Here is a 13,285-nt window from a genome sequence, read left to right as displayed (position 1 = left end):
TGAATGAATTTTCAAGCAACTGCCACATAGTTCTCACTGTCACAAAATAAGCTTCGGGGGCGCGTGCAGTTAGCACATCATATTCACTATGAATATTCCAAAGAGATTAGAACTTTTGAAAAATGATATGGCCATATTTTTCTTCAAAAGTAGTTTCAAAATGTTATAAGTTATAATTGTACTGCTTATGTTGTATCTATCCCTCCTACACCTGGAATGCTTATTAATATTCCTATTTATCAAAACAATATTTTGATGACCATTTATATTGTTATCCAGAGCGACCCTTATTTGTGACTGGACGAAGTCTTTCGCCAAAACAATATCGACTACATTTGGAGAATCATTTGATATATGAGACTTTGAATTTAAAATCCGTCCTTGTACATGCCATCTGCTGATGTTTCCCACCCGTGAGGCTGCGGGTGGGCCCTCGAAGCCGACGCGTCCACATCTCACTGGCCCGTTGACCACAGCCCCGCGATTCCTTCGACCTCCCCCCAACCCCCCAAGTCGGAGGGCGTCCCCGTCCACTCCCCAAGTCCCAGCGCATCGAGACGTCCCGCGCCCGTGCGCCACATCACCGCACCCCCGAAACGTTAGGGTTAGAGCTCTCCTCAACTCGATTTTGCTTTAACGCTCATGTTCCCCCGGTTTGATCCCGCTGCACTGTTGCGGGAGGGATGCGAGCAGTGACGGGTCGTTCCCCCTGTTTTTTCGTTTGAATTTTTCCGGGCGCCGTTAGGAGACGCGCCCAGATCTGCTTTGTCGCGGGCGCTGCTGGGCGTTCTCGCCCGGCTCCGGTCCTCGGGATCTGAGACCCCGAGCGCGTGGGGCGCGTAGATCCGCTCGATTTGGCTGGCATTGTCGTGCGAGAATTGAGGATTTTTTTTTGTTTTTGTTTTTAGCTTTTTTTTTGCATTGTCGCTAGTATTTGGGGGTGATTGGGGATCACGTATGGACCAGTAAAGGGCAGGCGAGCACGTTGATGCGGTCGATTTGGCCGTGCATATTCCGGGGATCTGGTGCACATGTAAGCCTGTCCTCTGATTCCTGGATCTAAGTTGAGCGCGCCCTATTGCTGCACGATGAATCGATGATTGGGGAACTTGTTAATCTGCTGCGGGAGAACGGAGTAATACGTTTCTGCGGGTAGTAGATTTGTTTGGGTTAGCCTCTTGCAGAAGTATAATTGCCTATTTCAGTGATTTGTTATGCTGTAATGTAAGTAGTGTCAGATTACAATATTTAATGTTGCCTTGGTTCATATTGATGGAGATAAAAATTTTGGAGGAACGATGTTAGCCCACATTTTGTGGTTTGATTTAGTTTTGTGAAATTTAGGCCCCGCCAACTCTAATGTGTTATAATTTACACTAATTTTTGTGGGAAATTGACAATGTTCTGGCTGTTTGCTCACAAATTCTGTTGGTGTCGTGCACATGTTTCTTGTTGTTAGCTATTGTGAATGAACTGGAAGTCTGTGCTGATCTCAGTTAGCTATGCATTGCCCTTCTGCGTGCTGTCATTTTGTTGATGATAGTTTCAACTGGCTTTTGAAATTGACTCATCAGTGTTTCTTTTTTGTTATTGCAGTAATAACCCAAGTTCTTGATCAACATGTCGCGGGAGGAGAATGTTTACATGGCCAAGTTGGCTGAATAGGCAGAACGGTATGAGGAGATGGTTGAGTACATGGAGAAGGTGGCTAAGACCATGGATGTAGAAGAGCTCACCGTTGAGGAGCGTAACCTCCTATCTGTTGCCTACAAGAATGTCATTGGGGCTCGCCGTGCCTCATGGCGCATTGTCTCCTCCATTGAGCAGAAGGAGGAGTCCCGTAAGAACGAGGAACATGTTGCTCAGATCAAGGAATACCGTGGCAAGATTGAGGCTGAATTGAGCAATATCTGTGATGGTATCCTGAAGCTGCTTGACTCGCACCTTGTGCCTTCCTCCACTGCTGCAGAGTCAAAGGTGTTTTACCTCAAGATGAAGGGTGATTATCACAGGTGATTATCACAGGTTAGGAAGTGGAATGCTGCTGCGTTGTTTTTTGTAGTTGAATTGAATCCATATAGTTTGTAACAACTACTCTAACTGTGCATTTTCTAATTTTTGTAAAAGGTACCTTGCTGAGTTTAAGACTGGCACCGAGAGGAAGGAATCTGCGGAGAGCACAATGGTGGCTTATAAGGCAGCTCAGGTTGGTCCATGTTGTCACTTCCATAACCCCTCCTTGTGTTTGATTGTTATTTTTTATGGTAGTAGATATATTGTTCCCTCATTTTTGAGTGACCATTGCTTTTCTCTGGCTGACTACTGGACTGACATCTTCTCATTGTGTCTTATTCTGCAACTGTATAGGATATTGCATTGGCTGAATTGGCTCCTACCCATCCCATCAGGCTTGGACTCGCACTTAACTTCTCAGTGTTCTATTATGAGATTCTGAACTCTCCAGACAAAGCTTGCAACCTTGCAAAGCAGGTAGGTATCAAATGTATCTTTCTATTTGCTGTAGAAGGTTTCTGAGTTATCTTGTGTCATTTGTTTGAATCTGGGCTGGAAGAAAATGTGCATAGTTGCACACGTTATGTCTTCTGAAGCTCAGATATGGTTCATTTTACGTTTTCATTCACCGTTAGACCCTTAAGTTGCTTGCTCATCACATCAGAACAGCTGGATGAGTATTTGTCATGATGAATAATGTGTAGGGGCTTTACGGTTTAGTTTCAGTTCGATTGTGATTTCTTTCAGTTTCAGTTTAGACTTAGAGTATCTTGCCTCTCGTGACATATTTATGTTGGGTACAATGCCTGATTCTCCATACTTTGGTATGATGTGCATTTGCCCCTTGTTTGCTACCTGTACTAATCTAGGAAGCAGTAAAAGGCAGTAGTAGTAATTCTTCATTATTTTTGTTGTTACTTTGATATGATGACCTATTGAGATCAAAGAATGATATTTGCCTCTGATTAAGACTGATATTCTTGATGGAATTAGGAGAGAGCTGCAACTATTTGTACGTGTAAGAAATGCATGACGTGTGGAACATGAGTGCTTGGTGCACATGTGAATTTTATCCCTGACCTAATGTTCTTTGCAGGCATTTGATGAGGCAATCTCAGAGTTGGACACCCTTGGAGAGGAGTCATACAAAGATAGCACCTTGATCATGCAGCTCCTGAGAGACAACTTGACCCTCTGGACCTCCGACCTCACGGACGTTGTCAAACTTACCCTGTCTGAACGAATGATTGATACCCTATATATCTGGAGGTATATAATATGAAATTCTTGGTGGCAGGAGGATGGTGCCGAGGAGGGCAAAGAAGCCCCGAAGGGGGACGCTGGTGAGGGTCAGTAGCCTGGTAAACCTTGATGGATGGTTTGGCATGTTTTTCAAGCCTGTGTTGGATGCCCTGTGCTGCGCCCCTCCATGGATTCCCTGATTCCGAGCTTCAAGCCTCCTTCGTCCTTCCCCTCTCACCTCTGCTCCATTTCATGTACTACTAGGCTGGTAGTGGTCGGATTAGTCCCATTGCATTAGTTGGCACTGGGTCCATTTGGACTGATGCTATTGAAGTCGTCTTCTCACGTTTTTGCTGTGGCAAGTAGTTGCCATTGTGTTCTGTTTTGCGTTCCTTCTTTCAATCGTTCGGTGCTCGTTTAGCATTTGCAATAATGTGTCAGTATCACGTTTTGGTCATTGTCGTGCTGGTTTGCACGTCAGTATCATGGGCCAATTCAACTCGCAAATATGGGAAATATAAAGCCTGTTGGTTTACTCGCATGAGCTGTACACTTTATAGCCACATCGAGCTATTTGGTTTGCTCCTAAAGCTATACCACACCTAGTAGCCAAGTTAAACAAACGTCAAATGTTTTGCTTGTCAAATTCTAGCACATGTACAACTCGAAGCTGATCAAAGTAGCCAAAATGAATTAAGGTGAAAATATAAGGGCTGTCTTTTCCATGCCTAATTTTATCACCCAACAAAATTGCTCAAAGTAGTCAACAAGTTATTTTTTATCGGCAAAGTAGCCAAGTTTTAGTGCCTTTGCATTAGTTGTATAGGTCTTTGGCTAATAACATGGGCTAATTCATATTATTATGGGCAGTCTCAATACACAGTTTTATTGCATTGTTATTAAGGCCTCGGTGTAGATAATAACCGGGCCTACGGAGTGTCGTGAGGATGAAATTCATCTCTCCCATATGATGAAACTCACCCCTTCTCTCTCATCATAATAATCTTCACATTAGCAAAATTGATGATATGATATATAAATTAATGCGCATAAAACGTTTGCTGTTGAGACTGGCCTAACTAGATAACAGGTACATGGGTTGGTTACACATGTTTCATGTTATATCTTTTTTCTAGATTATACAATACAACTTAACACTCATAACGCACGCATACTCACCCCTATGAACACATACGGAAATCCCACCCCTATGAGTATCTTCGGAGACTGAGCTGACAAATCTTCGAGATTGACGAATTCACCACAGTCACGTCTGTCGACGAGAATGTCGCCTATCACCGGAAGCACAATGCCGTTAAATTCTAATATTATATACTTATTAGTACAAACACCAGCGGTATAGCAGGTTTGGCTTCTTATTCGTGCTTATTGTTGTATCCTAATTGTGTTTTGTGTTCTACTTGGTTCGAGGTCATATTCACTTCACACTTTATAAACTCTTCCTCTTCTTAATTAATAATATGATCAAGCAAGTTATATAAGAAAAAAAAGAAGTTAGGCACGTCATAAAAAAAAAGCAAAAGGCTTTTTTTGAAGACTTGAATAAAAAAGATTCAGTCCTACTTCTCTATGACCTTCAAAAATGACAAGCTTGCTGCTTGTTGATGCCACGGCAACATGCTGGGTTTTGGGATGACTGCTCGATTGAGCTGCTCAAGAAGAAACCAAATTCATTTATTTTTTTTATCCACACGAGTCCAACAATTTTATTTAGTTTGTCACAGCATGCATGTAAGCTACCCGTAGGTACACAACCGGCAGACTTTATTATAATTATTGTACAGAGGCCGAGAAGGGATGATTTGCTGGATCGGAGCGGAGCCCTAAAAAAGGGCAGCAACAGCTGCTGCAATAATCTTGATCAGATCGATCAGGGCGGGCACTGCGTCTGACAGTAGCAGCGAGATGGGAAACCGTCGCACGCGCCGCCAATGTTATCCTCGCTTTCGATCTTGCAATTAATTTCGCATTGCTCGTCGAGGATGCACAGTCCAGAAAATCTGCCGCTCAGGTGGCTGCAAGCGGCACGTTTTGCCCCAACCGACCCCATCTCTGCATGCATCATGAACACGCACAATAGGGTCAGAGGATTAATTAGCTAGCTAGCAAGATAAATTACAATTAACAAAGAACCACACGATTTGACATACACGTACCTGCTGCGACAAGGACCAGTAGTAGAAGGATGACGGCAGTGGTCGTTGCAGAGAGATTAGTGTTCCTTCTTCGTGACGGCTCCATTGTTAATTACTATTTTCGTTGCTTGTTTTTCTTGGTTCGTCGGAATTGATGAATGTGCTAGCACTAGCAGTGAGCGGATTGGCAGATGAGCGAGAGTGATCGAGGAGAAATTTTCATGAGCGAGCAATTTATATAGTAGATCACATGTCGAAGAGGACAAAACTTGCCCAGTAGAATGCTCGATCGGACGGGCAAAGCAAAGTTAATGAAGGTACAGGATTCCTCAATATTCCTCCAGGGGTCCTGATTGCATAGTTACTTACGAGAGTACATATATTTAAATTATCTTATTGCATACTTACGAGAGCGCATATTGTATTTTATGCCAAATGAGCATAGGCACATATATATTTTATATATAGATTTATCACAGAAGTATGAATGCACCTACGCAAACTCTACCATACAAAAGCACATCCAAGAGATTGGGCTGGTAGATTTTGAGGTGAACACCAAGTCAAAGATTTGAACCCAAGCTAGCAGCCTCCGCCACAACAAATTTACCGGAGTGAACACCTACCACTCGCAAAACACAAATGCCACAAAAGGAAGATGGATATATGTAACACCTAAAATTTTCTTTTAGAAGTGTCTAGATTAGTTCTATAATTTTCAGGTTCCAAAAAGACTAATTTTGCAATATGTCATAGGCTTCAACTTGAATTGTTGCGTTCATACTGTTGCATGTTTTATTTTTGTTTGATTGTGTTTGAGATCCGAAACCCTTCTAGTTTTTTCAAATTTTCCAGATTTAATTCTATTTTCTAGGTTTTTCTTTTGTTTTCTAGGCAAAGAAAAATCTTTTTCCTATTTTTCCTTCTCTTTTTCTTCTTTTCCTTCTCTACCTAGGCCGCCGGCCACTTTCTTCCCCGCCGGCTCATTTCCCTTCCCTCCCTCACTCCGTCCCTTTTCCTTTGCTCTAGGCCCATTCTTTCTTTCCCTTTCTTTCCAGCCCGACCCTTTCCTCCATTTCTATGTTGGCTGCTTTAGCCAGCCCAGTCCGCACTGCCCTCTTCAATTCTCCTCCCTTTCTTCCACTAACGGGCAGGGCCCGACTGTCAGCTCCTCCTCGTACCTCACGCCAAGCTTGGCTAGGACTCGCCCCCTCTCAAGGCCGTCTCGGCACGGCCGCTGAAGGCGGCTTGATCGCAACTTGAACTCTTTTTCCCTACAGCCATGTTGCACCCCTCGCCCCATGCTACCTTTTGTCCCGTGCAGTGCTCACTCATGCCCTAGGCCCGCACCAGCACCGTCGCCAAGCTTCGAGCTCAACGCGCCACCGTCGATCCACCGCATCGAGCTCATTCTACGCTCGCAAAACCCTTCGCTAGCTTCGTGATGAGCTCCCCTTCCGTTTCCCCTCCTTTTCTCCATGTTTTCACGCCTAACCGTGTCTCCACGCTCATCGAAGCGTTGACGCCGCGCTATCCCGTCGACGGCCCCGCCAGCGCGTCCCCAAGGCCCTAAAGCCCCCCTAATTGGCATCCCCTCACCGCGCTGTGACAGAACCGCCAAATTAAAACTCTAATTAAGCATAATGGCCGTCATTTGAACACATCAGGCGCATTAGCTTAACGGCTTAATTTGGCGATCCTTTCTCAACCCACGGTCCGATCGAAACAACACCGGTAGTCCCACGCGAAGGTGGCACAGATGGTACAAGCATGACATAAAACTTGAAAATACAGGAATGAAAACAATACGAAACACTTATTTTTACAAGCTGAGTTCCAAATATACATAAAGACTACATAAACGAAATAATTTTTACAAAACATTACAAGGGTGGCCAAGGATTCAAAGGAACAAAACTCTACACCTAAACTTTACTCCACCCTATCCTGCCTGCACCCAACCGGTCAGACCGGTTCCTTCAACCGGTCAGACCAGTTGCCACTGTCTGATCCACACCACCGGTCAGACCGGTCACACTGACCGGTCAGACCGGTCCTCGCAAAACAGAGGGGTTGCACACACAGCCCTCAAGGGTGCAACCTGACAACTCCCTAGCCTAGGGGTCTCGCTTCACCACTTCCCACCCCTCTGCATCTCGGCGGATGAACTTGACACAGCAGGGGCAGAAGTCAACATCCGGATGGCCTGAAATGATTGTGGCAACAAACCCTGAGTATACTAAGACTCAGCAATGCTTACCCGACCAGTGGGTATAACTTAACCCACATATCTAGACATTTGGCTGGTGGTTATTTTGCAGAAAAGCAACTAAAGTAATTCCTTACTTTCATTATTTTAGCCACAGATTATGTATGAATTAACTCTAATCTAATATTTGCAGGACTCAACTATAGCAAACATGGTGGTGCAATCCAAATAACTCAATGTGTTCAAGATTATATATATATACATAAATAACTTACATTCTAACATTTTGCTACGATGCAGCAAAGAGATCAAGGCCCTCATATCCGCGAGACATGGCGAATCGATTCGATTTAACCTTGCAAGGTAGACCTAACCAACACGGCACGCGTATGCCCCGTCGGACCACACGCACTAACCCTTCCCCTCCCCATCTCGAACTACAGAACCGCCCCACCTGCATATAGTCAGCCGAGCCATACGAGAGACCACCAAAAGTAAACATATGGATCCCAATTCTCCGCGGCCACTCGACTCGCCCTAAGGTTGGGTAGAAGTTATGTACTTTCGAAACAAGGCAGTACTCGGCTTACCGGTTTCGACTACCTCCTATTCCCGGCATGTGATTAGTACAATTCGATCCCCGATCAGCACTGCCGACAACGACCGGTTCTTAACCGACTAAGACGGGGCTCTGTCATACCTATACATCATCATCACCCCCCGTCCGGTCTCATATTTCCATATCACATTCAATAACTCAGGGACTGTAATATAAATATAGATAACTTATATCTCGCGAGTAACCGGAAATTACTCGACTTCTAAATATCCTATATCTCGCGAGTGACAAGAAGTCACTCGACTTCTATCGTGAACTTATTAAGCATAGCATTTCTATCATCCTATACATGCTAGTATAACTCAAGAAAACCTAGGGATCATGCAACTAGGGTCCAAACAACTCCTAAACATAATGCACAAGTAATAGATACATATATATATGTCATAATTTTAAAATAATAGGATGTGCACCGGGGCTTGCCTTGCGTCTGCTGCTCAGAACTGGGGTGAACTTGGCCTTGGGCCGGGGCCTCACGCCTCTCCTCCTGCTGGGCCTGCTCTAGCGGCTCCGGTGGCTCCGCAACCACCTCGTACACCACCTCCTCTGCCGCAGCTGCTACACGTGTGCACATGCATATGACATGAGGAATGCAGGCATGATTTTCAAAAATTATAAGTAATCGATACCCGAATTATTTTTCATTTATTTGCACTAACTATCCCTTACTAACCCCGCTCAGCCACTACCACATCGGTCAGACCGGTATACCAAACCGGTCAGACCGGTCTAGCCTGTGTGCGACTCAAGACCAAAAATCCGGAGTATCCGGACACCTACTCGGATTATCCGGACTCCCAAGTCCGGAGTTTCCGAGCTTAAACCCGGAATGCCTAAACCACTACAAACCCGGAGTATCCGAACCAATGGCCAGGCTGTCCGGACCCCTACCGGTCAGACCGGTCCCTCCGACCGGTCAGACCGGTCCTACCCAGACCAAAAGCTAGAACTCTTAGCGTGGTGAAAATCGCCCACCAAAACCAAAACTCTCCTAGGAACTAGTTCAGGGCTGCATTTGGACGTGTTTGACCAGAGGAAATCGCCTAAAAGCATCTAACATGAGAGATCGACCCACACAAGCCTTAACACCTTGAGTGAGCTCCTTCTTGCACGAAGAACTCGAATCTCCTGCTCCCCAAGGATGGAATCAAGGAGAAGATGATCCCCCACGCTGATTTGATCCTTCCCCGGCCTTGGAATCCAATAGAGAGGAAGGATTTGGGGATTAGGGTTTGAGTGAGGAAATGAGAGGGAGAGAGCTCGAGCTCGAGCTGGGCACGGTGGGGAGAAGTGAGTTGGTGAGGGAGAGAGAGAGTGTGTGGTTTAAATGTTGTGGGGCCCCTCAAAATGGTTCAACCCAGCTCAACCGGTCAGACCGGTCGCCCCTACCGGTCAGACTGGTCCGGCCCAGGCTGAGAAGCAAAGTTTTTCGTTTGATGATTTGTTGCGTGATTTATGGAACTAAAGGCCGTGATTAGTTTAATTATAGGTGATTAACACCTGTGGTGTTACACGCGCCTTGCTTCCACGCCCTGCAGTGTAACTTTTAGTGCACAGAGCAATGTTTCGGGTGCGCTCCGGTGAACCCCATCGAAGGCATGGCAGCGCCGCCATGCACCGGCGTCTCGCCCCCGCCAGGCCGCCCAAGCGCCCTCAGCCATCCGATCTGAAATTGACGACCAGCATCACATCCAATCCAGTCAAACACATCCCCCCTCTGTCAGCCGTGTTAGTTTTATGAAAACCCCAATCAACCCACCGTACTAATCTATTAAAAAATAATTCATTGTCAATCTGTTTTCTTTAAAGAAACCCCCTAATCTGTTCCAAAATAGAACCTGGAGTCCTGCTTTGATGTTTATCATCGTTGACCATAGGTTTTTATATAAAATTATATTTTAGCCCTCGATTTCTTTCTATTTAGCTCTTTTTGTTAGTTTTCTCTCAAATAAGCCCCTTGCAGAGCCATTTTAGCACATCTTTAGCGTTTTAAGTCCGTTTTAAGCGTTCTTAGTACCATTTTGATCACTATAACGCATAAAAAGTTATTAAGCCTTTTATCTCTATTTTTCAATTATTGGTGAACTGTTTTAATTTATTTTAATTATTTGCTTGTATGTACTTTTGTTGCTTGGCTTGTTCGTGACGCGTAGATGAGCAGCCGTTCCAGAACTTCCAAGAGCAAGAGTTTGAAGAAACTGAACATCAGCAAGTGACTGAGGAAGATAAGTATATTTTTTTATCATATTTTGTTCTAATAACTTTTATTTATTATATGCATGCATGCATTAAATTGATTGGTCCCTATATCCTTATTGTCCACCCTTGTCCTTGAATAGCCGAGTTACTTTTATAAAATCTTTTAAGTAGCTTGCTTAGTTGCTGAACAATTGTTACGGGTGGTTTATGAAAATTGATATGGCTTTGATCTTGACTGATTAATTAGATTTTTCTAGCTTGTTAGTAGCTTATCGAAAGGTACAAGAGGGGCATACTAGGTTCAAGAGGGGTACTCAGCCTGCTAAAGGGTTTGTTACGCCTATGGGATACACTCGTTTTGGGGGAGGGTCACTCGGCTAGCGGCTGAAATCTTAACAAGCTACTACTAGTTTGGGAGTCTTTGTAAAGGCCTTTACCCATGCAGTCATACCTCAGAAGTGTGGTGAGTGTGCATGATTAGCATCGTGTGATGGGTAACACGACTTGTGGGTAATGTGTGCAACCTCTGCAGAGTGAAAACTAATATATCGGTCGTGCTCACGGTTAGGAGCGGGTATACCTCTTCTCAATGACATGCTTATTACTTATTAGGCAAGTTACAGAAAAAGAAAGTAAGTTAGGCAAGTTATCGAAAAAATGAAAGCTAAAGGCTTTGTTGAAGACTTAAATCAAAAAGATTCATTCGTACTTCCATGATTTTTAAAATGACATGCTTGCTGCTTACATGCTGTGGGTTTTGGGATGACTACTCGTCGGTTCAGATGCTCAAGAAGGAACCAAATTTGTTCTTTTAAATTGATCCACGAGTCCAACAATTTTATTTATCACAACACAAGTGTATGCTACCCATATAAGTACAATGCCGGGCAGACGTTATCATCATAATATTTTTACGTACGTACGGAGACCGAGCGGGGATCACACATATTGTTTGATCGGATCGGAGCCCTAATTGAAAAGCATGGCAGCAGCAGCAGGAGCAGCAATCTTGATGAGATCAGGGCGGACACTGCGTCTGACAGTAGCAGCGAGCTGGGAAGTCGTCACAAGCACCACCAATATTATCATGGCTTTCAACCTTGCATACTTCCTCACAAGAGCTGTCGTTGATGCACCAGTCTGGATAGACGCCGCTCAGGTGGCTGCAAGCGGCGCGTTTTGCCCCAACCGACCCCATCTCTGAATAATGCAAGAACACGCACGTAAATTAAATTATGTACAGAGCAAGAATAATCTAGGTCGTTGATTGTCAGCTTGACAGATAAATTAACTAAAGAACCACGCGGCTTGAACTGACGACATACCGGCGGCCACAATGACGAGTAGCAGGATGACGGCAGTTGATGCAGAGATTTTCGTATCCCCTCGTGAAGACGCCATTGTTAATTACTATTATTTGCTTGTTTCTCTTGGTTCGTATACGTTGAAGAGGAATGTGTTTAATTAGCAGCGAGCAGACGAGTGCATGGTCGAGGAGAAGTTTGGCTGGCAATTTATATAAATCACATGTCCAAGAGGACAAATTTGCACTAGCTAGCTGCTTTTTCTCCATAACTATCGTGGTGGATATCGGACTTGCCTATAGAATCCTAGCTCCGACGGAGAAAGCAAGTCTCTGTAAGTAAATGTACCAGATTTCCTAGGTTCAATTGTATGTGTTGCTTTCAGCTAGGTTCAATTGGCTACACTAGCAACTATATACGTTAATTAAGTCTATATTGCATAACTACTTACGAAAGCACATCTATATTTAAAGTATATGATTGCATACTTACTTACGAGTATCATAGGTGTCTAACTGATCGACCAGTTTCAACAGTGCAGTGCAGCTGATCTTCTTCCCCTTTTCTCTCAAGTCTAGAATCAAATAAATTTTACACACAACAATTGCAGAATAGCCTTATTAGTCACAAGAACTGCAACATCCTCTGGGGTGGAGGCAGGCTGATAAGCCGTTCTCTGGATGATTAATTCTGCGGCATCCACTCAGCAGCAGGCCTTCTGGCAAAACTTTCATGTGCCCTTTTGCTCCTCTGCCCGCATCCGCCGCAAAAAAGTGTACATGTGTCGCTACACACGCGCTCTATATATTTTGCAAAAACATCCTCCACTTTTATAAGAATTGCAACTCAGTACAGCACATACAAATCGAATAGGGACCACGTTCTTATATTTTTCATGTAGGTCCTCGTATTAAAATTTAATTCAACATGAAGAAGGAAAAATTCAACGATACTGTTATTTTTACAAAAATCCCCCAACGAGCCATTTTGCAAAAACACCCTCCCACAGCACCAAACCCTAACCCCCGCAATGCGCATCATCGCTTCTCCCGTCTTGGCGCCTCCGGTCCTTTTCCTCCATCCGCGCCCCGCTGCAACGTAGCGACGTTGGGTCCGTCTGCTGCATGGAGTGGCGGCCAGACTCCTACTCGCTGCTGCGGTCGAGGGAGGGCAGTGACCCAGTGCCGACGGAGATGACATCGTTGTTCGCCTGGTGCGACTACGAGCACTAGCTCATCTTCATGGACAAGCCCATGGCGAGAGTGCCACCAAGCAGTAGATGATCGATTGCTGCATCCAAACCCTGGCCCAGGTCGTTTGGAGGTAATTGTCACTCCTATGATTCTATCAAATATCTACATAGGCTTGGGATTTGGATTCTTCGGGGGACCAGAATTAATCTTGGATAATTTGCTGTTTGGTGCTGTGGAGAGAACTGAGGAGGAGGCCAAGTAAAGGATATACAATGTGTCGTGTGAGCGATATTTTGGATTCGGATGAGATTGATGAGGAAACATCCAACAAGCTCAAAGGTAATTGTTAA

At 44.6% G+C, this 13,285-nt stretch overlaps 1 protein-coding gene across 1 annotated transcript; it reads left to right on the top strand.

Annotated features, from left to right (window-relative positions):
- Positions 1–480: 480 nt before the first annotated feature.
- On the top strand, positions 481–3,680 carry LOC120713035 (14-3-3-like protein GF14-C). The gene is made up of 6 exons (XM_039999001.1): positions 481–604; positions 1,597–2,012; positions 2,128–2,206; positions 2,368–2,490; positions 3,110–3,229; positions 3,314–3,680. The coding sequence occupies exons 2-6, from the start codon at positions 1,684–1,686 to the stop codon at positions 3,368–3,370; spliced, it is 708 nt and encodes a 235-aa protein (XP_039854935.1). The 5' UTR covers positions 481–604; positions 1,597–1,683; the 3' UTR covers positions 3,371–3,680.
- The last annotated feature ends 9,605 nt before the right edge of the window (positions 3,681–13,285 follow it).

This window comes from Panicum virgatum, chromosome 6K, assembly GCF_016808335.1.
Source record: "Panicum virgatum strain AP13 chromosome 6K, P.virgatum_v5, whole genome shotgun sequence".
NCBI lineage: Eukaryota > Viridiplantae > Streptophyta > Magnoliopsida > Poales > Poaceae > Panicum > Panicum virgatum.
Note: the sequence above shows the minus strand (reverse complement) of the source record. Positions and strands in the feature narration are given on the sequence as shown.

What these genes read in the sequence shown, in the direction of transcription:
- LOC120713035 (XM_039999001.1), top strand. Translation starts at nt 1,684, where the DNA reads ATGGTTGAGTACATGGAGAAGGTGGCTAAGACCATGGATGTAGAAGAG. An exon ending in TGGCTTATAAGGCAGCTCAG is followed by an intron (nt 2,207 to 2,367) that starts GTTGGTCCATGT and finishes GCAACTGTATAG; the next exon opens with GATATTGCATTGGCTGAATT. An exon ending in GGACCTCCGACCTCACGGAC is followed by an intron (nt 3,230 to 3,313) that starts GTTGTCAAACTT and finishes TGGTGGCAGGAG; the next exon opens with GATGGTGCCGAGGAGGGCAA.